The sequence below is a fragment of the Eulemur rufifrons genome, chromosome 30 (genome assembly GCF_041146395.1).
Source record: "Eulemur rufifrons isolate Redbay chromosome 30, OSU_ERuf_1, whole genome shotgun sequence".
Taxonomy (NCBI): Eukaryota; Metazoa; Chordata; class Mammalia; order Primates; family Lemuridae; genus Eulemur; species Eulemur rufifrons.
The window spans coordinates 109,269,825-109,293,722 of record NC_091012.1 but is presented as its reverse complement, the minus strand read 5'-3'; the positions used below and the strand labels follow the sequence as shown (position 1 = coordinate 109,293,722).

Here is a 23,898-nt window from a genome sequence, read left to right as displayed (position 1 = left end):
TTCACTGGGGATCATGTCTGCCAAACTTCTCATGCTGTCATGCCGGAAGTTGATTTCTGACTTCATTTCAGAAAGAGTTTGGTTGACACCCCTCCCCACCCCCCACCCCCCACTTTCAGCACTTTGAATATGCTATCCCAGTGTCTTCTGGCCTCCCATGTTTTCTGATGCGAATCAGCTGTTAGTCTTATTGAAGATCCTTTGTATGTGGTTTGCTTCTTGCTATTCTCAAGATTTTCTTTATATTTGGCTTTTGACAGTTTGATTATGATGTTTCTCAGTCTGGGTCTCTACATTTATCCTACTTGGAGTTTGTTGAGCTTCTTGGCTGTGTGGAATAATGTTTTTCATTGAATTTGGGGTCAGTTTTTAGACCGTAATTTCTTCAAATATCTTTTCCTTTCTCTCTCCTCCTGGGACTCTCATTACATATATGTTGGTATGCTTGTTTGTGTCACATATTTCTCAGCAGCTTTGTTCACCTTTTTCTCTGTATTCTTCAGATTGCTTAATCTAACAGTCTGTCTTCAATTTTGCTGATTCTTTGTTCTGACAGCTCATCTGCTGTTGAACCACTTTAGTGAATTTTTCTTTTGTTATTGTACTTTTCAACTCCAGAATTTCTATTTGGTTCTTTTTTTGTTAATTTCTGTCTCTTTTATCTCTTTATTGATGGGTTTTTGTTTGTTTTTTTGAGACAGGGTCTCATTCTGTTGCCCGGGCTGGAGTGCAGTGGTGTGATCATAGCTCACTGCAACTTGAACTCCTGGGGTGGGGTCATCCTCCTGCCTTTATCCTCCAGCCTCAGCATCCCAAAGTGCTGGATTACAAGCACTAGCCATGATGCTCGGCCCCTTTACTTCTTTAAGCATCGTTTCCTTTAGTTTTTTGAACATAGCTGTTTTGAGGTCTGTGCTATGTCTGTTATCTGGACCTTATTAAAGCCAGTTTCTTTTGTCTACTTTTTTCTTGTATGTGGGTTACACATTCCTGTATCTTTACACATCTTGGTAATTTTTTGGTTAAAACTGGACCTTTCATATAATGTAGTAACTTTAGATACTGATTCCTCACCCACCCCACACCCCTAGTGGCTTTATTGTTATTTGCTTATTTATCTGACTGGCTGAACTGTTTCAGTGAAGTCTGTTTGCCTTCCCCGCCCCCAGTGTTGCTCTTCAGAGGGCATAGCCTTAGTCATGCACACAGTCACCCTGGGATAACAGTGGTTTTAGCTAGGCTTTGTGAGTTTTTATGCTCTCCCTTTTAAGTATGCTCTCTCAGTTGGTATCACATGCAAATGTTAGCTTCTACTAATTGCTGGCTGAGTGCTCTGTTGTTTTAGATGATGCCTTGGGATATAAATTGCCCCACAGTCTGATCCAATTAAATTCTCATGCTTTCCAGGGGTAATCTTTGAGGCCAGTATCTGAGGTTTGTTCTGACCCCAGTCAGGTTCTTCTTAGCTCTTTCCCTGGTTCTTTCTGGTAAACTACTAGCCGAATGGTTTAACTTGTTTCTGGGAGTTCCAGCCTCTTTTTTATTGCCTTGGTCTCTCCTGGTCTCCATTGTTTTCTAACACACCCTCAGGCTCAAACTTCCCCATATTCTGTTGCACATAAAGTCTGTTCACTTTAAGAGAACATTAGTGTTCTCTGTTCTTAGGGCCTGTCTTTCCCCCTGGGTAAAACATTGACAGCACTGCTTCAGAACTGGGTGGGGCAGTGGCTCACTTCTCTGAGTGACACCCCTCCTTGAGCAGGGTGCTGGGTGGGGGCAGCAGCCTCTGTTCTTCTCATCTTGTTTCTCCTGTCCTGGAACCTTGACCCTGTGAGGGAGGTGGGGTGAGGGCCATTAGGACTGCACTATTCTTGGCCTGCGGCACCTTGGTTTGAGTTTCTGCCCCATAAGTGGGGCCTAGATGGAAGGAAAGAGCCCCAGACTTCTTAGCCACTAGTGCCAATAGATAGAGCCTCTGCAACTGGAACTTGGGGGTTGAGGGTGATGAGCCACACTGGCTGCCTTCCCCTTCTGGGGAAATATTATCAACTGTGGAAGCTGGGTGGGGGTTAGGGGAGGTGTGTTCTTGGCTGTATTTACCTGGAATGGAACCTCTCCTGCTGAGCTGGCTCAGATGCCACAGGCTATTCTTACTGATTTTCTTGAATAAATGTTTCTTCATTTGCTACATGCCCTTAGGACAATTTCCAGAAGCTTTAAGTGTTTTTGCTTTTGTTAAAAATAATTTTCACCAGTTATGGTTGTTTCATTGGGGAGAACATCTACAGAGCTTCTGATGGGCACCATTCCAGAAGTCATTTTTAATTTAAAATCACTCAAATTGCCCACAGCCACTTAAAAATTCGTGTATAAGACTGGGCACCCCGGTGGCTCACGCCTGTAATCCTAGCACTTTGGTAGGCAGAGGTGGGAGGATTGCTTGAGCTCAGGAGTTCTAGACCAGCCTGAGCAAGAGTGAGGCCCCATTTCTACTAAAAATAGAAAAAAGTAGCTGGGTGTGGTGGTGTGTGCCTATAGTCCCAGCTACGCCAGGAGGCTGAGGCAAGAGGATCACTTAAGCCCCCAGGAGTTGGAGGTTGCAGTGAGCTATGATAATGCCACTGTACTCTAGCCCGGGCGACAGAATAAGACTCTGTCTCAAAAAAAAAAAAAAAGAAAGAAAAGAATATATTCATGTTTGAGAATGCTTTGGAAAGGATACTGAAGTTTACTGAAGCTTTTATGTACATATAAAAGCTTCCAGTACCATAATTGTGTACATAGAGAAAATTTGAATAAGAGAGTTTGGCCAATTATGGAGCATTTCTAAACGAATAAATTTCTGCTGCTACAAAGAATTTTGAATGCAGGATGCACTTCTGTTGTGATGACTTCTAGGAAGTTATTTACAGGAAGTAGCCATCGATGTACATAATGATTTAGTGAAAAATTAGGGGTCTGTGGGAGTGTGTGTATGTTAATAGTGTTGAAAATAAAATATGAGCATTTAGCTAATGTACCATATTTGAATTTAACAAAGATTACTTGGACATCTTCATTTGCATTGACCTGAATTATTGATTGGATATAAAGCTATCTAGAGCTAGCATCAAGGGGGGGCGGGAGCCTGTGCTTAATGTAGTTGCCTTGACTGGCTTTGCATATAATTTATCATAATGATGTGTGATGAGAATGATAAGTTCGTGCTAATGATGGCAGTGCTGGTGGAGCTAGGAAAATAAAAGCCTTTACCCTTGAGCAAAGGCTACATTTTTAAAATTGCTTTAGGGATGTTTAGGTTTATAGCTGTGGACTCAGCTCTTAAAAATAACTTGGTGTATTTCAAGCTCCTTAACATGAACTTTCCCCATTGAATAATAATATTTTCCCCAAGAGATGGGGTCTTGCTATGTTACCCTGGCTGGCCTTGAACCCCTAGGCTCAAGCAGTCCTCCTGCCTCAGCTTCCCAAGGAGCTGGGAGTACAGGCTCACGCCACCACTAATTTTTATAACATGATTTTTGATTGTGCCATATTTCTTAAGTATGTAGCTAATTGTGTCTTAGAAAATCCCTTGGTATATGTAGCCATTAATGATGATGCAGAAGAATACTTGGAATTATGGATTAAGTGAAAAATCCAATTTTGTAAAACATGTTTCTGCATTGAAAACGTTTTGATGCAGTTTTTCTTGGGTAAAGATAATGTGAGATTGGCCGGGCGCGGTGGCTCATGCCTGTAATCCTAGCACTCTGGGAGGCCGAGGTGGGTGGATCGTTTGAGCTCAGGAGTTCGAGACCAGCCTGAGCAAGAGCGAGACCCCATCTCTACTAAAAATAGAAAGAAATTATATGGACAGCTAAAAATATATATAGAAAAAATTAGCCGGGCATGGTGGCGCATGCCTGTAGTCCCAGCTACTCGGGAGGCTGAGACAGGAGGATCGCTTGAGCTCAGGAGTTTGAGGTTGCTGTGAGCTAGGCTGACGCCACGGCACTCACTCTAGCCTGGGCAACAGAGTGAGACTCTGTCTCAAAAAAAAAAAAAAAAAAAAAAAAAAAAAGATAATGTGAGATTAATGGTAAGTTTTTCCCCTTATTTTCTGACATTATTGATGTATGATATGATCGTTACAACTAAAGGGCATTGGAGCTTGTACTGCCTGGGATTGAATTCTGGATCTACAACTTTGACAGCCTGCTTTCTCTGCTCCAGTTTCTTTACTTATGAAGTGGAGCTGATAATGATGTTGTTCTGAGGATTAAATAACTTACTTAGAGACATTTTGGTGTGTGCCTGTAGTCCCAGCTACTTGGGAGACTGAGGCAGGAGGATCCCTTGAGCCTAGGAGTTTGAGGCTGCAGTGAGCTATGATTGTGCCGTTGCACTCCAGTCTGAGCAACAGAGCAAGACCCTATCTCAAAACAAAAACAAACAAAAAACTTGCTTAGAGTAGTGTCTGACACAAACACTCAAATGTTACCTGCTGTTATCACTATTAATAAGAACAACTTTATTTAAAATTTGAGATATGTCATCCTGGCTGCAATAGTATTGAAATTGGGGAATGAGAGACAAAGTTGGAAAAATAAAGGCTGATTGTGAATGACCTTGTATATGTAATAAGTGGAGAGGAGAAGCCATTAAAGATTTCAGAGATTGAAAGTGTTGATTAATTTACCATTAATATACTGAACAGATTGGTATGGTAATGTGGAGACTAGGATGCTGTTAAAATAGGAGTCTAGGCTAGAATGGTATGAGTGGGAGTGGAAAGAGAAAATTTCCATATCATAAAAGAAGAATTGATGGAAAGGAAGAGGTTTGACTTTGTTTTTACTAAATTTCCTTATAACCCACCATTTTAGTATTAAGCACTGCTGTAGACTGAATGTTTGTGTCCCACCCCCAAACTCATATGTTGAAACCTAACCTCCATTGATGGTATTAGGAGGTGTGGGACCTTTGGGAGGCGATTGGGTCATGAGAGTGGAGCCCTCATGAGTGGTATTAGTGCCCTTATAAAGAGACCCCAGAGAGCTCCCTTGCTCCTTCGGCCATATGAGGATACAGCGAGAAGGCCCCTGTCTATCAACCAGGAAGTGGGCCTTCACCAGACACTTAATCTGCCAGCCAGAACTGTGAGAAATAAATGTAATTGAGCTACTCAGTCTATGGTATTTTTGTTAACAATGTCTTGCACGGACTAAGACAAACACCATGTGCCGGTGAATCCTTGGGATTCAGTGATGAGCAGAGCTCACACAGCTTCTGCTCTAGTGGAGCTTTTATGTTACAGTAGGGAGAAGGATTACACAAGTGCTGTAAAAGAAACGTGCAGCTGGCTCTGAGAGCCTAGGATGAATCCTGAGTCAGGAGCATTGAGAGCTAGTGAGTCAGTATGGCCAAAACTAAGCAGACTGCTTGTGCAGAGGTCCCAGAGATGGCATGAGGGAGCCCCTTTTGAAGGAGCAACAAGAAGGCAAATTGAACTAGATATTGTATAACCTTTGGGTGGAGTAGCTGCAAGATGAGGCTGGACTTGGGTGTTTGAGGGCCTTGTAGGTCATTAGAGAAATATTTTGATCTTCATCCAGGTCTTCGAAGATTTTTTTAAGCAGTGCTGTGACATATGGTATATTTTGCATTTCAGCAATATTAATACTTATAGTAATGATTTCTAATGCCAAAAAGATAAAACATAATTGGAGGTAGGGATGCAGGCCTGACGTTAACCATGCTTTTAAGAGAAAGCTTGATGCCTTGCCCCCCTTTTTTTCCTCTTAATTCTCCCCCTTTGAATTTAAAGAGAACATCAGTATCTTGGGATCTATAGAGAACCTTCATGGTATAGTGAAGAGCCAAGAGCTTTAACAGATGTTGCTGTGATCTTGAACAAGTTCAGGTTACTTAATCTCTGGGCTTCTGTTTATGTTTGTGAAATTGAACTGATGGCTATATGGGATAGGTATCATCATGATTAAATGAGGATATACAAATAAAGCACCTACTATTGTACCTGGTACACAAATGCTTATAACTTTTCTAGAGTAGCATTCAAATTAAGATAGAACTGGCAAAGAGCCACAGAGAACCTTTGAATGGAATGGCACCAAGTCCACAGAAGAAAAACTTTCTTAGTGTAAATACTGAGACCTGTTTTGCCTTGCCCACAAGAGTGGTTATGGACCTTTATGTCTGAATTTAATTGATTGTGGGGTGTGTCATAAGTAATAAGTAGTTAAATAGTTAAAATTAATAGCAGTGTTTGCAAATGAAGTTTCTGAAAAACTAAAGTCAAGATTATTCCCATAGTAATTATTTTCACTCACATTTCAGTATGTTTTCTTACAAGGTACAAAAACCTTAAAGTCTAGCTGTTAGGTAATTAACTGCACATAATAACTATTAATATTTATTTTTATTTTGTGTTCTGCTTCATTCATTCCTTGGGTTTTGACAATTTCTCTATGTATCCATAAAAGTGTGTCAAGCCTGCAATACCCTGAGTGTCCTTTCTCATGTCATAGTAGATAAACTACTGCTGTATGGGACACTTTTTCTTCCAGACAACAATGCAGAAGATGTTTGCCTTTAAAAGTGTATTGAATCTGCCATAGCAGTGGAAGCTCCAATTAAAAATTTAAAAAGGTCAAAGTACTCTTGGTTTAAAAATATTTTCGTACTTTCTAACTTGGTAGTTATTTTGAAAGAAAATGTAGTCACTTAAAAGATGTTTCTTATTGGATTATAATAAGGATGAAATTATTTATACATTTAAATTTGAAAGCAGTATACTGTTGACCCTTGAACAACATGGGTTCAAACTGTATGGTCCACTTATCCATGGATTTTTTTTTTTTTAAATAAATATATCGGAAAGTGTTTTGGAGATTTTGACAATTTGAAAAAACTCAGACAAACCACATAGCCTAGAAATAGCAAAAAAATGTAAAGTTAGGGGCCGGGCGCGGTGGCTCACGCCTGTAATCCTAGCACTCTGGGAGGCCGAGGTGGGCGGATCGTTTGAGCTCAGGAGTTCGAGACCAGCCTGAGCAAGAGCGAGACCCCATCTCTACTAAAAATAGAAAGAAATTATATAGACAGCTAAAAATATATATAGAAAAAATTAGCCGGGCATGGTGGTGCATGCCTGTAGTCCCAGCTACTCGGGAGGCTGAGACAGGAGGATCGCTTGAGCTCAGGAGTTTGAGGTTGCTGTGAGCTAGGCTGACGCCACGGCACTCACTCTAGCCTGGGCAACAGAGTGAGACTCTGTCTCCAAAAAAAAAAAAAAAAAAAAAAAAAATGTAAAGTTAGGTATGTCATTAATATGCATAAAATACATGTAGATACTAGTCTATTTTATCATTTGCTACCATAGAGTATATACAAATCTATTATAAAAGGTTAAAATTTATCAAAACTTACACAGACAGTACATGGTGCCATTTGCAGTCAAGAGAAATGTAAACAAATATAAAGATGCAGTATTAAATCGTAACTGCATAAAATTAACTAGTACATACTGTACTGTTGTAATAGTTTCATAGCTGTCTCCTGTTATTGTGGTGAGCTCAAGTATTGTGAGTATCCTCTTAAAATGCCATGTGATGCTAATCCTCTCTGCGTTGCAGTTTCTCTCTCCAGTAGATTGCATATTGAAGTAAAAACTGATCTCTCACAGTCCTCGTGTATTTTGTACAATCCTTTGAATAACACCATGGGACCCATACAAAAGTGCTGCTAGTGCTACTGGAAGTGTTCCCAAGAAGCAGAAAAAATTCACGACATTACAAGAAAAAGGTGAATTGCTTGATGTGTACCGTAGATTGAGGTCTGCAGCTGTGGTTGCCCACCACTTCAGACAATTCATCTTGTAAACAGATGATGCAAACTTACCATACAGATAAATGCAGTACAGTGCTGTAAATGTATTTTGTTCCCCTTATGACTTAACTAATATTTTCTTTTCTCTAGCTTTATTGTAAGAATACAGTGTATATTACATAATACATATACATTAACAAATGTTAATCAGCTGTTACCAGTAAGGCTTCCTGTCAGCAGTAGGGCTATCAGTAGTTAAGTTTTTTGGAGAGTCAAAAAGTATACCTGGAATTTTTTGACTGGGTAGTGGGGTTGGTACCTACTGAGCGCCAACCCCCTCCCCCCCCCCCCCCCCCCCCGTGTTCTAGGGTCAGATGTAATTTAAGTTCTGCCTTCTTTCCTCTATATGTATTAATTGCAAGATAATTTACAGAGTTTGCCTAAGACAGTTGTAATTAAAGTTTAAAATGTTAAAAGTAGTGAGGTGTAGTGTATGGTGAAGGCTAAGTACAGCTTGTGTTGTACAGTGATGTCTCTTGCCTCTGGTGAGTCAAGTATCTTAAGGATGGAAAAACAAGGGTTATAGGTGTCAGTTAAACATAGAAAGACATTTGGAAGGAAGAAAAGTAATTCTTGATTTTGGCATATAAAGCCAGAATACGTAGAATTCACAAGTCAGTTTCCACGTATGAGTTTAAAGATGATTTGTCAAATTGTTTCCTAAGAAAAACACAAGTCATTTTGAGGTCCAGTAAAGGAAATAATTTGGTAGGGTGTTGCTTGTTTATGGTCTCTATCCTAAGTCTGTAATGTTAGTTCCACAAGAGCAGAGATATTTGATGTACTTTGTACTTCTGTATTCCCCTATGCTTAGAATAATATGTTGCCCATTGTAGATGCTCAGTACATATTTCTTGAATGACTAAACTTTGCATTTTTATTTAAACATCTTTTTATTATTTGGATGAAGAGAGAAATTTAGGGGGAAAAAAGGAAATCTTAAAGTATACTAGGATCATGTGTAGAATTGTAGAGGATTTCAGTGTGCTGTATGAAAGGAGAGAGAGAGACTCTGGGATATAGGGAAAGTTTGAGCAGAGATGGAATCATGACTGGGTTAAAAAGGACCATTCTTTGTCCAGAAGGGTTTCTCTGGAGTAAGGCCCTCTAACTTGAAAGCTGCTGGGAAAATTAAGGTCTGCAAAGCTGAAAATAAATGTGAGTGGTTTGCAGCTTATGGAGGAGTAGATTATTTAAGAGAATATAGTCCAACCTTTCTAAGTAAAGGTGATGCTTTTCCCATTATGGAGGATGTTGGAATGCTAAGTTTGAATATGAAAAAATGCTGTGTGTCACAGAGGCAATCTAATTGCCATTTTGGTTGTATTTTGCATTGCAGAAAATTCAAGATACATTCTGTTCATACAGTATTTTGTTTTTATGAAATAAAGCTTAAAACTTCATGTGGTAAATTTTCACATTGTGATTTTAATTTGAGCATTCCTATAGGAAATGATTGTTACTGTGTCAAATTTTAAATGACTTGAATAATTAGAGTTGCTCAGTTGGTTTCAGGATACTGCTGCTTTGACTTTGCATAGAAAGCTTGTTCTTAGCCCTGCTAGGTATGCCTAAATCCCTGTGATGTAGAACAAAAGCTCTGTTAGAGCTGTGAGACTGCTGCTTGAAATCAAATAAAGTAGTGTGATTTCCCAGCTGTTTTCCCCACTTGTATTGAATGGGATTTATGTTAAGAAAGGTAGCAGAGTTATTCTTGGATAACATAGTTGTAACATGTCTGTGATGTTTTCCACCCTGCTCAAACCTTTCCAAATTATATCTGAAAACAATATTTTCACATTTATTCTTCAAATATTTGAGAACTCTGCACAGTAAATTATAAAAAGGGAAAAGAAAATTACAGTTTTTGAGAATTATTTGTATTATTTGAGAGGTATTTGCCTTTTATTAAAGTAGTTCTCATGACATTCTTTGAGGGGACCATCTCAATTTTAAAGACCTGGAAAAAGAGTGAGAGAGATTGTTGCTGGCCTAAATTTAAGATAGGCAGATTGTAAGTGGCAGAGGTGGGATTTTGAACAAGAGTTCTGTTTGAATCCAGAAATTATTTTTAATTGCTCCTTACCTATTTCTTGCTCTTTATCTCCCATCCCAGCATGCTGAGGGAAAGGTATGAAATTCTTATGTGCTAGAGATGGCTGTTAAAAATAGCAGAAAAGAGCAAAGTATACTATGTGGAGACTTGACATACCTGCTCAGCAATACTGGAAATTTAGAAATGAGGAGAACCTGGCAAAGGTAGAAGCAGCAGAGAAACCAAGAGCTAGAAAGGTGAGGCTATGTGAGATAGGGATGGCAAGCAGCTTGAGCCTTTGCTGATCGAATATCCTGTAAGAAGCAGAAGATAATTTAGTTTTGTGGTAGGAGAGAAAGGTGTTTTGTTTGAGACAGAGGTTTCACACTGCCACTGATTCCATTTATCCTAAAGTTATTTTGCCTAGAATAATCTATCCCCTGACTTCTGCCAGATATTTTTGATATGTCTGTAGATAGATGGTTGTTTGAATACATACAGATGGAAGGATATTGTGCATAAAAAATATAATTTTAAGATGTTAGGGCCGGGCGCGGTGGCTCACGCCTGTAATCCTAGCACTCTGGGAGGCCGAGGTGGGCGGATCGTTTGAGCTCAGGAGTTCAAGACCAGCCTGAGCAAGAGCGAGACCCCACCTCTACTAAAAATAGAAAGAAATTATATGGACAGCTAAAAATATATATAGAAAAAATTAGCCGGGCATGGTGGCGCATGCCTGTAGTCCCAGCTACTCGGGAGGCTGAGACAGGAGGATCGCTTGAGCTCAGGAGTTTGAGGTTGCTGTGAGCTAGGCTGACGCCACGGCACTCACTCTAGCCTGGGCAACAGAGTGAGACTCTGTCTCAAAAAAAAAAAAAAAGATGTTAGCTCAAATGATCTCCAAGTGCTAAAAAACAAGGTACAGGAGCAGTCACTGCTATATATATATAAAATATTACTGTGAGAAAATGTGTATAAAACTTACCATTTTGCCCATTTTTAAGTGTGTGGTTCAATGGCATTAAGTACATTCGCATTGTGTACTTCTTACCACCATCCATTTCCATAACTTTTTCATCTTCACAAACTGAAACTCTGTACCTCTTAAACAGTAACTACCCAGGTGCTTGTCCCCCTAGCTCCTGGCAACCACCATTCTATTTTCTGTCTCTATGAGGGTGACTACTCTAGGTACCCAAATAAGTGGAAGCATGCAATATTGTCCTTTTGTGACTGCCTTATTTCACTTAGCATAATGTCCTCATGGATGGACACTTCCTGGAAAGACTTTTAAAGGGGATATAGCATTGGTTTAGTGGACAAGGTGATCGGTTTTTTAATTTATAGAGAAATACCACAAATTCTGTGTAAACTGTAAAGATTTACCTAAAGAATACCACTTTAATTTTTATGTGCCTCAGCACCCCCCAACTTGCCCCACACTTGGGAATATAGTGTGCTGCTTCTCCCCTCACTCTCAGGAGGAGGTGGAGATTTTACAAAAAGACTCCTGGGGTGATGCTAATGAATCTGGCTTCCTCCTACCCTTTTGTGAATAATTAGCTCTGTGTTCAAGACCCTCAAGTTTTGCCTGAATTCCAGACTTTTAGAGTCAACTCTTCAGTGGGTGTTTTCTCTTCAGTTTCAGTGCTCATCACCATCATCTCTACTACCTGTCACCTTACCCCTCCCCTTGGAAAAGAAGTGGAAAGGAAACCCGGAGTCCAGGATTGTATAAGCCAAGGAAGTTCAGAGTTTAAAGAAGTGGGGGCGGGTAGGAACTGTGTCTAATGCTAAGAAGAGGGCAGCTGGATGAATACTGAGAAGCAGTCATTTGATTTGTCAGCAGAGCACTGATTTGTGGACTAGACACTAGAGCTTATTCACATCTATCCATAAACCTCAAAACCTCCTGGCTTACAGCAATTTTTTAGTAGTTTGGACACAGGTCATGAGAGAGATTGAAGTGAACGGGGAGGTGGAGACATTCTTAAGACTTGGGAAAAAGGAAGGGCAGAGATTGGTGATTTTCAAGCATAGTCTAGGGAAAGGCATCCAGGAAAAGATTGAGGGAGGAGGATGATGATAAATAAAATAAAACATCTATTGGAGAGGGTATACAATGGGATCATCAGCACAGGTTGGGAGGGAGGGGTTGGGCCAGAGGAAGAAATGGGAAAGAATTTGAAGCAGAGAAGAGTGAAGTTGATGGTTGGTTAGCTGATGTTTTGAGTGCTAAGGGAAAAAAAAATTTCAAATAATTTGTCAGCAGACCCTAAGTGGCTAAGGAAAATGATCGACAGATTTCTTGAGGTTTTTAAAATTGTCTACTTCATATAACAGTTTTTGTAATTTAAGGTGTATAAAACGGAAAACAAAAGTAAGAGCTGCTTGCTTAATCATATCTTTTCATTGTTTTTTCACTTTATGTCTTAAAGAGCTTCTATGTTCATTCTTAGCCTCACCAGTACTTGTTATCAGTCTTAAGTTTTTTGTTTTTATTTTTCCAGTTTGGTCAGTGAAACAAAATCTTGGCTTCGTATTTTGCATTTTTGCAATTACTAATGAGGTTGAGAGGCAGAATACTGTTAGCCCTTAAGAGCTGTGGACTCCCTAGGTTAGAATCCCATTTCGCCACTTAGTACAGATATACAGGTAATTTACTTTTGCTCTTTACCTCCTTTATCTGTAAGGAGGGATGATAACAGTTCCTACTGCATACATTTTTGAGGATTAAAGTGCTTCAAACAGTGCCTAACATGTGAAAAGCTCTCTTTTAAAACTAGATATTATTTAATATATTTATTGGTCACTTACATTTATTGTTCTGAGGCTTTTCCTGTTTGTATCCTTTGCCTGTTTTTCTACTGAAGTATTTCCTTTTTCTTATTTTACAATGTTTTAGACATACATAGTGCAGATATTTTCTTCTCTGCCTTTCATTTTTTACGTAGACAAATCTGTCAGGCTTCTCTCTCATGCCTCTGAATTTTGCCTAGAGGGTGTATCTTAAAATTAGTGTGTGTGTATGTGTTTTAATCAAGTTCTAAACATATTCCTCCAATACTTTCTATAGTTGTGTTTGCATTTTCCTCATTAATCTACTTATAATTTATTTTTCTGTGGTTAAAGGTACATTTTACTTTTTGAAAATATAAAGAGCTTGAAGAGGAAGAAGTCTTAGAGTCAGATCTGAATTAGAGTAGTCTCTGCATAACTTGGGCAAGCCTCTGCTGGCTCTTTTTTTTTGATTCCGTAAAACGGGGAATGTAGTGCATAGACTGGGTATGAGAATCAAATGAGTTGTTGGCAAAGCACTTGGAAACTTCTTGTGATGCTTTGCTCACCTGAGCATCTGGTGATAAATACTTGGGTGTTAATATTAACTGAAGCAAATGAGCCCTAGGTATACTTTAAATACTACCTTGTAAATTTGATCTTGAATGCCTTAAACTAGGTTATGATTAGAAAACTTAGAAATGAAACTTTGCAATGCTTGTGGAAAATCTCAGTCTCTGAGAGCCAATGAGTTAGAACCCTGTCTGTGGGTTAAGTGATTAAATTTTAGGTAAACATGAACTTTTGGGGCAAAATGAAAGGGGTCATTGCCCTACTTGTAACTAAATACCTATAACCAATCAGTTAAGTTTTTTAATCTGGTGGCACATTAGAATCAACCACTGGGGGAGAATTTTTGAAAAGAACTGATGCCCAGGCCTTACTCAGCATTATAATTTATTCCATTTGAAGAGGAGCCTGGACACCAGTGTTCTTAAAAGTACTTCAGGTGATGTTACTGTGCAGCTAAAGATGAGGCCCACAGGTCTGATGAATATAGAATTGAGGATTTGGTGGCCTTCTCCTATACACTTTTGCTAATCAGGTTGCAAAGAAGAATTCCCATTCTTAAACAGTTGTGGCTTGTAGCCCTGTCATGACTCCAGGAGTGCCTGTGCTCCAAACTTTGCCAAAATAGAGGGCTGAGATCGCTTGACAAATTTGGTTATATTGGAGTAGTAGTATATAATTTGAACCCTTTCCAAAGAAAAACTCCCCGAAAGAAGTCTTCTGGGTTTTCGTTTTTTTTGGGGGTGGGGTGGGGATGGTTTAAACCACAGACATTTGTTTTCTCACAATTGTGGAGGCTGGAAGTCCAATGTCAAAGTGTTGGCAGTTTGTTTTTTATGTCTTGAGTATGTACGTTTTAACATTGTGTTTAAGGCATTAGCAAATTGAAGACTTTCACAATTCTACAATTTAATCAAAATGACAACTAAGTAAGTGCCTTGATAAATTGTCTTTGGAGTCAGTTCCAGGAGAAAACTGAAATATTATATACACAATAAGGCTATACTTGAATGTTTTCTTGGCATAATGGCTGGTGTACTGTTATCAGTTTAAGTTGAATGTAGTATTAATGAAACTTTAGCTTTTTACTTTTCCCCTCTCATATAGTCACTTTCTCTGGACTAGATTCACTGGTCACACTAAATTTGAACAGTTCCTTAATTCATGTTTTTTATATCTAAAACAAATGTACTTTTTTCCCTTCTACTTATAGGTTATGCAATGGTCTCTGCAAGATGGTTTATTCTTGAATTGGAGCTTTTTAAGACTGACAAATGCTGGTACTTCATCTTCTATAAGTGGACTATAATTTCTTTTCTCAAGACAACTACATAAGCAGACAAAATTGCAAAGATCTGCCCTGTGTCGAGTATGACAGCCACGACTCGTGGCTCTCCAGTCGGAGGGAATGACAACCAGGGCCAGGCTCCTGATGGACAGTCTCAGCCCCCCCTCCAACAGAATCAGGTAGGACCTTGAAGATACTAATTAGCTACATTAGGATATGTCTGTTATGGGATACTAAATGATGGAGCATGTTCTCAATAATTTGTGAAGCATCCATAAAACTGTTATTTTAAGTTTTGTTTAAGAAAAGTGAACATAGGTCTTGCACAGTAATAAGAAAACTCAAGTGCTGTAGACAGTGATCCTTGATTATGTAGCCCATCTTTTTCTGGTGTTTGTTTTATACTGCCATTTATTAAAATTAAGTATGTAAGCCTTGTGTCAGTTCTGAGGGAAAGCATTAAATTATTCAGTCTATGGTTAAGAGCATGGACCCATCAGAAACTATAACATTACTTTGTATTCCATAAACATACATAATTATAAAATTATCAATTTACAGTAAAATTTTTAAAAGCATGAACTCAAGTCATGTTGCTAATGTTCAAATTTCAGCTTCATACTAATATGGCACGTTACCTTTATGACTCTGGATGAGTTATATAACTTCTAGACCTCAGTTTCTTTATCTGTACAGTGGGGATAATAGTATAACTACTTCATTGAATTGTTACGAGAATCAGTTGAAATACTGTTTGCAAAGGGCCTAATGTAGATTTTGTTACCAAGGTTTTATGCTGGCCACAACTGATAGGGTAATATTCTTTTTCTGTTCTCTGGCTGAATTTATGTAAGGTTTCTGTTATTTCTTCATTAATCGTTTGGAAGACTACTGGTGGAACCATCTGGCCTAGGATTTTATTTGTAGAAAGGTTTTAATTACAGATGGAACATTTTTTTTTAATAGGGGAATTTTCTGATTTTTAGTGTTTATTGGTGAGTGTTTTTCAAGGAATTTGTCCATTTCATCTAGATTGTCAAATTTATTGAGGTAAAATTGTTTATAATATCTTTTATTTTTAAATCTTTTTAGTGTCATAAGGTCTGTGGTTAATATCCCATTGTTCATTTCTGATACTGCTAATTTGTGTTCTCTCCTTATCTGTCTTTCTAGGGATTTATCAATTTCATTAAACCTTGTTAAAAAAAAAAACAGCTTGTTTGGCTTTGATTTCTCCCTTCTTCCCCATTTGTATGCTTTTACCCTTGTCTCTTTGTTCCTTTTACTTCCTTAGGATTGGGTTTTCTGTTCTCCTTATTTTTTGAAATGGAAGTTTAGATAATTGATTTCGGCCTTCTTGTCTAATATATCAGTTTTGTATTAGGAAACATTAAACTGAATAAGACAAACATTAAAACTTGTGATATGCAGCTCAAACAGTGCATAAGGGTAAATATAGCTGAGGTGTGTTTATGTAAATCACAAACATGCTGCTTACAGTTAAGTATGTGTTTATGTAGAACCTATATGGATAAGTTTTTAGGCAAAAGTGTACTGAAGTACACTTTAAGGTATACTTTAAGTGCAAAAGAATACTTATAGTTGTTATTTGGGGATAAGTTCTTATTTTCCAGCTGTTATGGATTAGATTCTATCCATCTCACAAGTATGGTAGAAAAGAGCTACTCCTCCCTTCTCCCTGTGCCATTTAGAGAAGTGAGCAAGTCAGGGTTTTTTCCTCCCCCAAATAAATATGTCAGCTTTATTAATTCTTTTTCTTCCCTAGTTTTCACTTTTAAGACATAAAATACTAAAGTGTGGTTACAGGTCTAGGGCAGAGGTAAGTCTTCCCTGTGTCATAAATTTGTTAGCCAATATTTAGGTGTCTTTAAAGCATAGTGTAGTCAAAGGTTTGTGCTGGCTGCCAGAGAGTTCTAATTTTAAACCAGGAGCTAGTAACTAGAGTTCCAGTATCTTTCTCTGTCTCTTTTCCATTTTATACCTGTCTTGTGCATGGAACTTTTGCAATGTTTGTGGCTTACATATCTTTAGATGAAAATTAAACCTTTTCTTTTACCTTATTTTAAGGTGTACTTGAGTTTTAGAGCTCTTGGGTTTGTGATATACAACCTAATATTATATATCTACCCTATATTCTTCTGCAAGTTCTTTATGTTTTTGAAGATGATTAGTAATTTAAAACAACAAAGGAAGAAAACAAATTACTTTGTTCTCTACTTTGCAATGTTAGGGTTTTAGTTACTTTACAAGATCTGACACTGTTGGACCAAGAAGCAACCAAAGTGAATCACTTTTTGGATATGCTTTTTACATGTTGGCATAAAGAGAATTTCTAAAATCAGATTTTTCCCTTAATTTTTTAAAAAGTGTGCTCCCATAGAGAATTTTGGGCTCTATTATGTAGTAGAACTCAATGCTAAGTGAAACAGCCTTAGCAAAGGCACTGTGGGTTGAACACTCTTGGATGCGGTTGGTGGGAGGGTGCAAATTTTCTGGAATGGAATTTGGCAATATGTACGTCAGTGGCCTTAAAAGAAATTGTTTGTACTGTTCTAGTAATTATATTTCCAAGATCCTATCCTAAGGAAAAATTGAACTGCAACTCCAAGATTTATATATGAAAAGATTCATTACAGCCATATTTTATGTTTGTTAGCAGTAAAAATTACAAAACACTCAAAGTCCCTTAATTTTAATTTGTGTAATGGTATCTGGCCATTGACTTTTTTTCTTTAAGATACTTAATTTAAAAAATTGAATACTCAGATATTGAATGGAAAAGAGCACATGCGGGTATAATCCCAATTTATTGAAAATTTGTATGTATATATGGACAGTTTTTATTTGGCTCATAAAATAAAGATTGCAAGGAAATGTCAGTGGTGGTGCTTATCTGTTGGTATGGTATTACAGGTATTTTGAATTTTATTTTTGTCTTTATTTTTATGAGCATGTGTAAAATAATATATACTAGAGGAAGGGGAGTTTAAAAAACAATAAGACAGGGGCCAGGCGCCATGGCTCATACCTATAATCCTGGCATTCTGGGAAGCTGAGACGGGAGGATTGCTTGAGCTCAGGAGTTCGAGACCAGCCTGAGGAAGAGGGAGGCCCCATCTCTACTAAAAATAGAAAAATTAACCAGGCATTGTGGCATGAGGCTAATAGTCCCAGCCACTCAGGAGGCTGAGGCAGGAGAATCCTTTGAGGTTGAACTGAGCTATGATGACGCCACTGCATGCTACCCAGGGCGACAGAGCAAGACTGTCTCCAAAAAAAAAAGGTGGGGGGGCGGGGGCAGGGGCAGGCTTTCAAAGTTACATAATTCAAATCAGATATTTCCATTTGACTTGTGACACTTGAATTCTGTAGATTCCTTTGCCTTGAGACTAGCTCTGTGGGCACCTGCACAGTGTTCTCCATCTCAGGTAAAAGTTCACCATTTAGTTGTCACAAACTTTAGCATAGACTTGGTTTCAAATCCTTACTACAGAGTTTAATCTGTGTGACCTTGGACTACTTACTGTCTGAGTTTGTTTTCTCATCTTTTAAAATGGCAGAAACTTAATTAGGTTGTTGAGGATTAAATTATTTTAAAGCACAATAGCACAGAGATTGTCTGAAACAACATAAACTTTCAATACTTTTATCTTCTGTAAAAACTTACAAAAAGTTTTTTGTTTGTTTGTTTGAGACAGAGTCTCACTCTGTTGCCTGGGCTAGAGTGCCTGGCATCAGCCTCGCTCACAGCAACCTCAAACTTCTCGGCTCACGTGATCCTCCTGAGTAGCTGGGACTACAGGCATGCGTCACCATGCCCGGCTGATTTTTTTTTTTTATGTATATATTTTTAGTTGTCCAGCTAATTTCTTTCTATTTTTTTTAGTAGAGATGGGGTCTTGCACTTGCTCAGGCTGGTCTTGAACTCCTGAGCTCAAACGATCCTCCCGCCTTGGCCTCCCAGAGTGCTAGGATTACAGGCGTGAGCCACGCACCTGGCCAAAAAATTATGAAAGTTTTTATAAAACTTGGTATCCCTGGGGGATGGGTTCCAGGAGCCTCTCTGCAATAGGAAAATAAGCAGATACTCAAGTCCCTGGTATAAAATGGTGTAGTATTTGCATATAACCTACACACATCCTCCTATATACTTTGTCATCTCTAGATTACTTATACCTAATACAATGTAACTTCTATGTAAATAGTTTTTATGTTGTATCACTTAGGGGAGTAATTATAAGCAAAGAAGTCTGTGCATGTTTGGTACAGATGAAATTTTTTTCCAAATATTTTCCATCTGAAGTTGGTTGAATCCATGGGTGCGGAACTCATGCATACAGAGAGCCAACTGTATTTACAAAATTAAAAAAAATTATAACACTCATCTTTGGTTTTGAATTACTAAATTCTTGTATATATGTTATAGAAACTTAAATCTGTAATATTTAATTTTTAATTAAGACTTCATCGCCTGATTCTTCCAATGAAAATTCCCCGGCAACTCCCCCAGATGAACAAGGTCAAGGTGATGCTCCACCGCAGCTTGAAGATGAGGAACCTGCATTTCCACATACTGACCTGGCAAAATTGGATGACATGATCAACAGGTAAGTTGGTTTTGTTTTGTTTTTTTAATGTGTGTATCACATGAAAACCAACCAAGTTTCTCAGTATTGTTTCTGGTAGTGGATAAGAAGAAAGAAAGAGTGGACAGAAATGGCACAGTAACCCCACTGCCTCCTTAAGAGTCTTCATATCTTGGTAACTGCAGAGTACTTTGTAACCCATAGTTCTTAATGGATTTAATAAATGAAAGGGAGTGACAATGTTAATTAAATTTTCAGATTAATAATGATGATGACCCTAGCTGGTGTGTTTCTGAAGTAAAACTATACATTCAGTTTCCCTTTTTGAGAATTTATGAAACTTTTTTGTCATTGGTATGTTGGTTGTTGGATGACTTTAATAATTTTGGAATACCCTGAGGTAAACCAAATCATGAGGAGATTGAGTTCCGCAGAGGCTGCCCCTTGTGAACTCTTGACTAGTCTGAGCCATTTAACTATCTTAGCTATTTGTTTTTATTGACTTTCATCTCAGGGAGCGATTCACAGTATAATTTTTCATAGTTGTAGTACAAATAATCCTTCTCCCCTATCCCCATCTCACCCTTGCACGCTTCAGTTATTTAGAGTAAGACTCTAAGAGAGTGAAGCTTTAAGGTTCTTTGCAGAGGAAGAAAAAAATTCCAAGAGGCTAAAGGAAGAGCATGTCAAGGAAACCCCATTCATATAGCTGTGGTCTTCACCAGGCTGTGGGCTCAACAAGTGAGTGCTAGGGAAGTATGACACATTTCCCCCTCACTCCTGAAAAGGAGAGTAACAAAAACACACACTTTTATAGGCACTTGCCTTACTGAGTTTATTTTGTTGTATTTCACTTTCTAAAAATAAGTCAGTACTGTTAAGTGCATTATGCACTGTTAAGAAGTGCATAATGTCAGGGGATATAGAAATGCTTTGCATAAAAAAATCTGAATACATAAGTAATACGTATGCATTGTTAAACATAGAAATACGTAGGCAAATTTCTCTATAAATTTCCTCCTTACGTGCATATGTTCTAACCAAAAATTACTGTAAGCAATCATAAGTACATTCTTCCAGATTATCTTTGTGTTTACTATCATATATGTATTGATTTTTCTACAAATATGGATTCTTACTATAATTTTGTAACTTGCTTTCTTCATCTTGAGTGTTTTCCTTATTAATATATTTATTATTTTTAATGGTGTACTTAAAAGAATATAAAGCTGGGCGCGGTGGTCTCAGCTAAGGCAGGAGGATTGTTTGAGCACAGCCTGGACAACATAGCAAGACCCTGTCTCTTGAAAATATATAAGTGTGATTCTGGCCAATAGTAATGGTGTACAGTGACTTACAGTCAAACAAAAATTGTATAGAGTTGAGCAGAAATATCACACCCAAAGGTTGTATTGTTGCTTTTTGATTTTTGTCAGGTGGTTGGTGATTGTTGGTAAAGTACTTTTTAGGCTGACTAAAGGACTAAAGTTGTATATTAGCAAGTCCTCAGCGGTGGTGGGGGGGATACAAATGATGTTTTTTTTTAACGTAAGTAAAAAGAATGACAAAGGTGTTATACATTTGTTTCTAATAGGTTATCTGGTAATGGAGTGTCTTTATCAAAACATGGCTGGATATTTGGGGATTTTGCCAGCTCTTAATATAGAGTTTAAGGGATATTAGAAGAAGGCTCACTCTTCTGGGGAGCATTGCGTGAGTTGGGTGGTGGTAAGGAAGAAGGGCTAGAAAAAAATGGATGCCTAGATGGTGGAGCTGCCACTGGGACCAGAGAAAGCACCACCTGGGTGGTTGCTGCGTCCTGTTTGAATGTGGAGGGCACCTGTGGAGGGCACCTGTGGAGACTTAGAGACCCAAGGCTCCCTTACCCTTCACTAAAAGTTGATGAGTTATGATGAACTGAGGCAGAAATCAGTCCTTTGCTTCCTAAGTTTTTACTTCTTTGTGAGGAAATTCAAGGCAACTAAGAGGTTCATCATAGTCTCTCTTCTAATCTGAATCCTGAAAGGTCACTTTCCCATGAACGTTAACAATAAGTATCCATGATACCTAATTAATATTTGATTATTATAATAGTTTTATATTCTTAGTTATTAAAATAATTTTGTTTTCTTCTCTCTCTCATTTCTGTATCTTTAGATAGTATTTTTTAAAAATTCTGTTTGTAGAGACAACAGATGGTGCTTAAAACCCACAAAGCAGATATTCTGCCAACCTTGTTTTAATATTTTGATGATTTTTTTTTTTTTTTTTTTTTTTTGAGACAGAGTCTCACTTTGTTGCCCAGGCTAGAGTGAGTGCCGTGGCGTCAGCCTAGCTCACAGCAACCTCAAACTCCTGGGCTCAAGCGATCCTCCTGCCTCAGCCTCCCGAGTAGCTGGGACTACAGGCATGCGCCACTATGCCCGGCTAATTTTTCTATATATATATTTTTAGTTGTCCATATAATTTTTTTCTATTTTTAGTAGAAACGGGGTCTCGCTCTTGCTCAGGCTGGTCTCGAACTCCTGACCTTGAGCGATCCACCCGCCTCGGCCTCCCAGAGTGCTAGGATTACAGGCGTGAGCCACCGCGCCCGGCCTGATGATGTTTTAATAATTAATATTTAATATTTTCATAGAGGTAAGTAATTATAATTATTAGTTAACTCACTTATAGTCCTTGTTTCAGTGCACAACCAATAAGCATCTTTTTATTTTATTAAAACTCTTAGGCCTCGATGGGTGGTTCCAGTTTTGCCGAAAGGGGAATTAGAAGTGCTTTTAGAAGCTGCTATTGATCTTAGTAAAAAAGGTAAGCTTAGAAGTTGTTGATGCTTTCCATAATGTATTCTGCTAGATATGCTTTCACTTTATCTCTGAAGTGGATGAAGTGGGTTTGTTTCCTCCATTATAAACACTTGCTATGGCTTACAAGCAGGGCTGTGATATCCTTAGGACAGCCTTCAAGGGTGTTAGTGAACTCTCGGAAGTTAGACATAAAATTTATTATATTCATATTTCTAAGGAGAAGATCCATTGTTTAGTCACATTTGCAAAGGAGTTGTCACTGAAAGGTCAAAAAACATTTTTAACCTAGGGTCTGATCTGTTACAGAAAATAAATACATGAAAGAATATTTTACAAGTAAGTGCTTTATAGGTGATGGGTGGACCTCAGATATATCTGCCCCCTACTTCCCCCCTTTGATATTTACCTTGAGCCATATGTTGTATGTAAATCTACAAATCATTTATACTTGCCCTTTGACTGCTTTATTGAAACGACAGTGAAGCAGGACATGTGGATCTTTGTGCCTAGTAGAATCTTCTTCTATCATCCCTTTGGATGAAAATTACCATTTTATTAATAATATGTTTTAAAAATAAACTGTCTGGCTTATATATGTTTGTTTTGTTGATAAACAGAAAATTATGATTTTTTCTCTAAATGAAAGACTAGAAAGATAAGGTTCGTTTTTTTTTTTTTTAAGCCAGTAAAAAGAAATCTGGTGGTTTTACTCAGTTATCCAGAAGTAAAGCTTAATATTGGAATTTTTTTTTGTTTTCAGTGATTTTGGTCTACTTTAGGTGCAGTTGAATTCTCTTAGCAGAGAACTACTATTGTAATAACTCTCAATTCATTTTTTTTAAGGCATTGGAGATTAAAGTAAGAAGCAGTAACATTTCATTTTCAGAAATAGGGTAGCCATGGATGTGTCAAACTAACAATAGGCACTATCACAATTGAAATTGATTATTGTCAAGATTAACATGTTCAGTACCTTAAGTCTGTCTAACTCTATGGCAAGGGAAAATTTCATTTATCTTACAGTAATTACCTCTCTTTTGTTTAAAGAACATGTCCTTATGGCTTATTAATCTTGTAAAAATATCTAATAAACTATGAAAATACATTATCAGATTACAGTTATTTTCCACCACTCCAGTGTCTTTTGTTCATTTACACATTTATTCACCAATTCAGCAAATTTGTGAAAACTTTGTTCTAGGCATGTTAAGTCCTGACTGTAAAATGATAGGTAAAAACAGATAATGGTATTTCATTTAATAGCACTGACATTCCGTGGATGTGTATCCTTTCTTCCCCTATATTTTCTGAGACAATAGTTATTTTAGACAAGGTTCAAATTTTTAAAAATTTAAATGTCATCTCTTGTACAATCAGAATGCAGTAATACTTTTATACAAATTGAATAGTTTTTTGTCTTGTCATTCAGACAAAAGGATATTCTTTGTGTTTGGAGGCACATGGTTCTGTTGCCTTTTTGAAATACGAAACTAAGCAAAAATGTAAAGAAATAGATACTGAGACATTGAAAGAAACTAATAGGAAAGACAAGACAGAATTCATCTTATTTGATCAAACACTTATAGTATACATTGCTGCTAAATGGATGACTTATGAACAGATGATTTTTAAAATAGTCATGAAATGTTTTTAAGTTTTAAGGCTTATTTTTAGGGAGTAATTTATTATGACGTATTTAGATTCCATATCTATCTGGTAACCATTTTGTGTTTGAGGTCCATTGTCATAATTTGTAACATTTTTAATTAGTCTTAATGTTACTAGGTTTAATGTACTTTTATACAATTAAGTGTTTTTGAAAATTTATTAAGATGATGATTCTTTTCTTTCTGAATCAAGTTACTTTTTTGACCTGTTACCATAATTCTGGTTTTTTCCAAAGCTATTCTGCATTTGTTTAGC

At 37.7% G+C, this 23,898-nt stretch overlaps 1 protein-coding gene across 2 annotated transcripts in view; it reads left to right on the top strand.

Annotated features, from left to right (window-relative positions):
• USP9X (ubiquitin specific peptidase 9 X-linked) overlaps positions 1–23,898 on the top strand; it is a 136,893-nt gene that overhangs the window by 19,434 nt on the left and 93,561 nt on the right. For both annotated transcript variants that reach the window (XM_069463831.1, XM_069463830.1), the window contains exons 2-4: positions 14,487–14,740; positions 19,044–19,189; positions 21,900–21,979. In XM_069463831.1, the coding sequence (XP_069319932.1) occupies positions 14,645–14,740; positions 19,044–19,189; positions 21,900–21,979 (322 nt within the window). In that variant the 5' untranslated portion in view covers positions 14,487–14,644. The remainder of the gene's footprint in view (positions 1–14,486; positions 14,741–19,043; positions 19,190–21,899; positions 21,980–23,898) is intronic.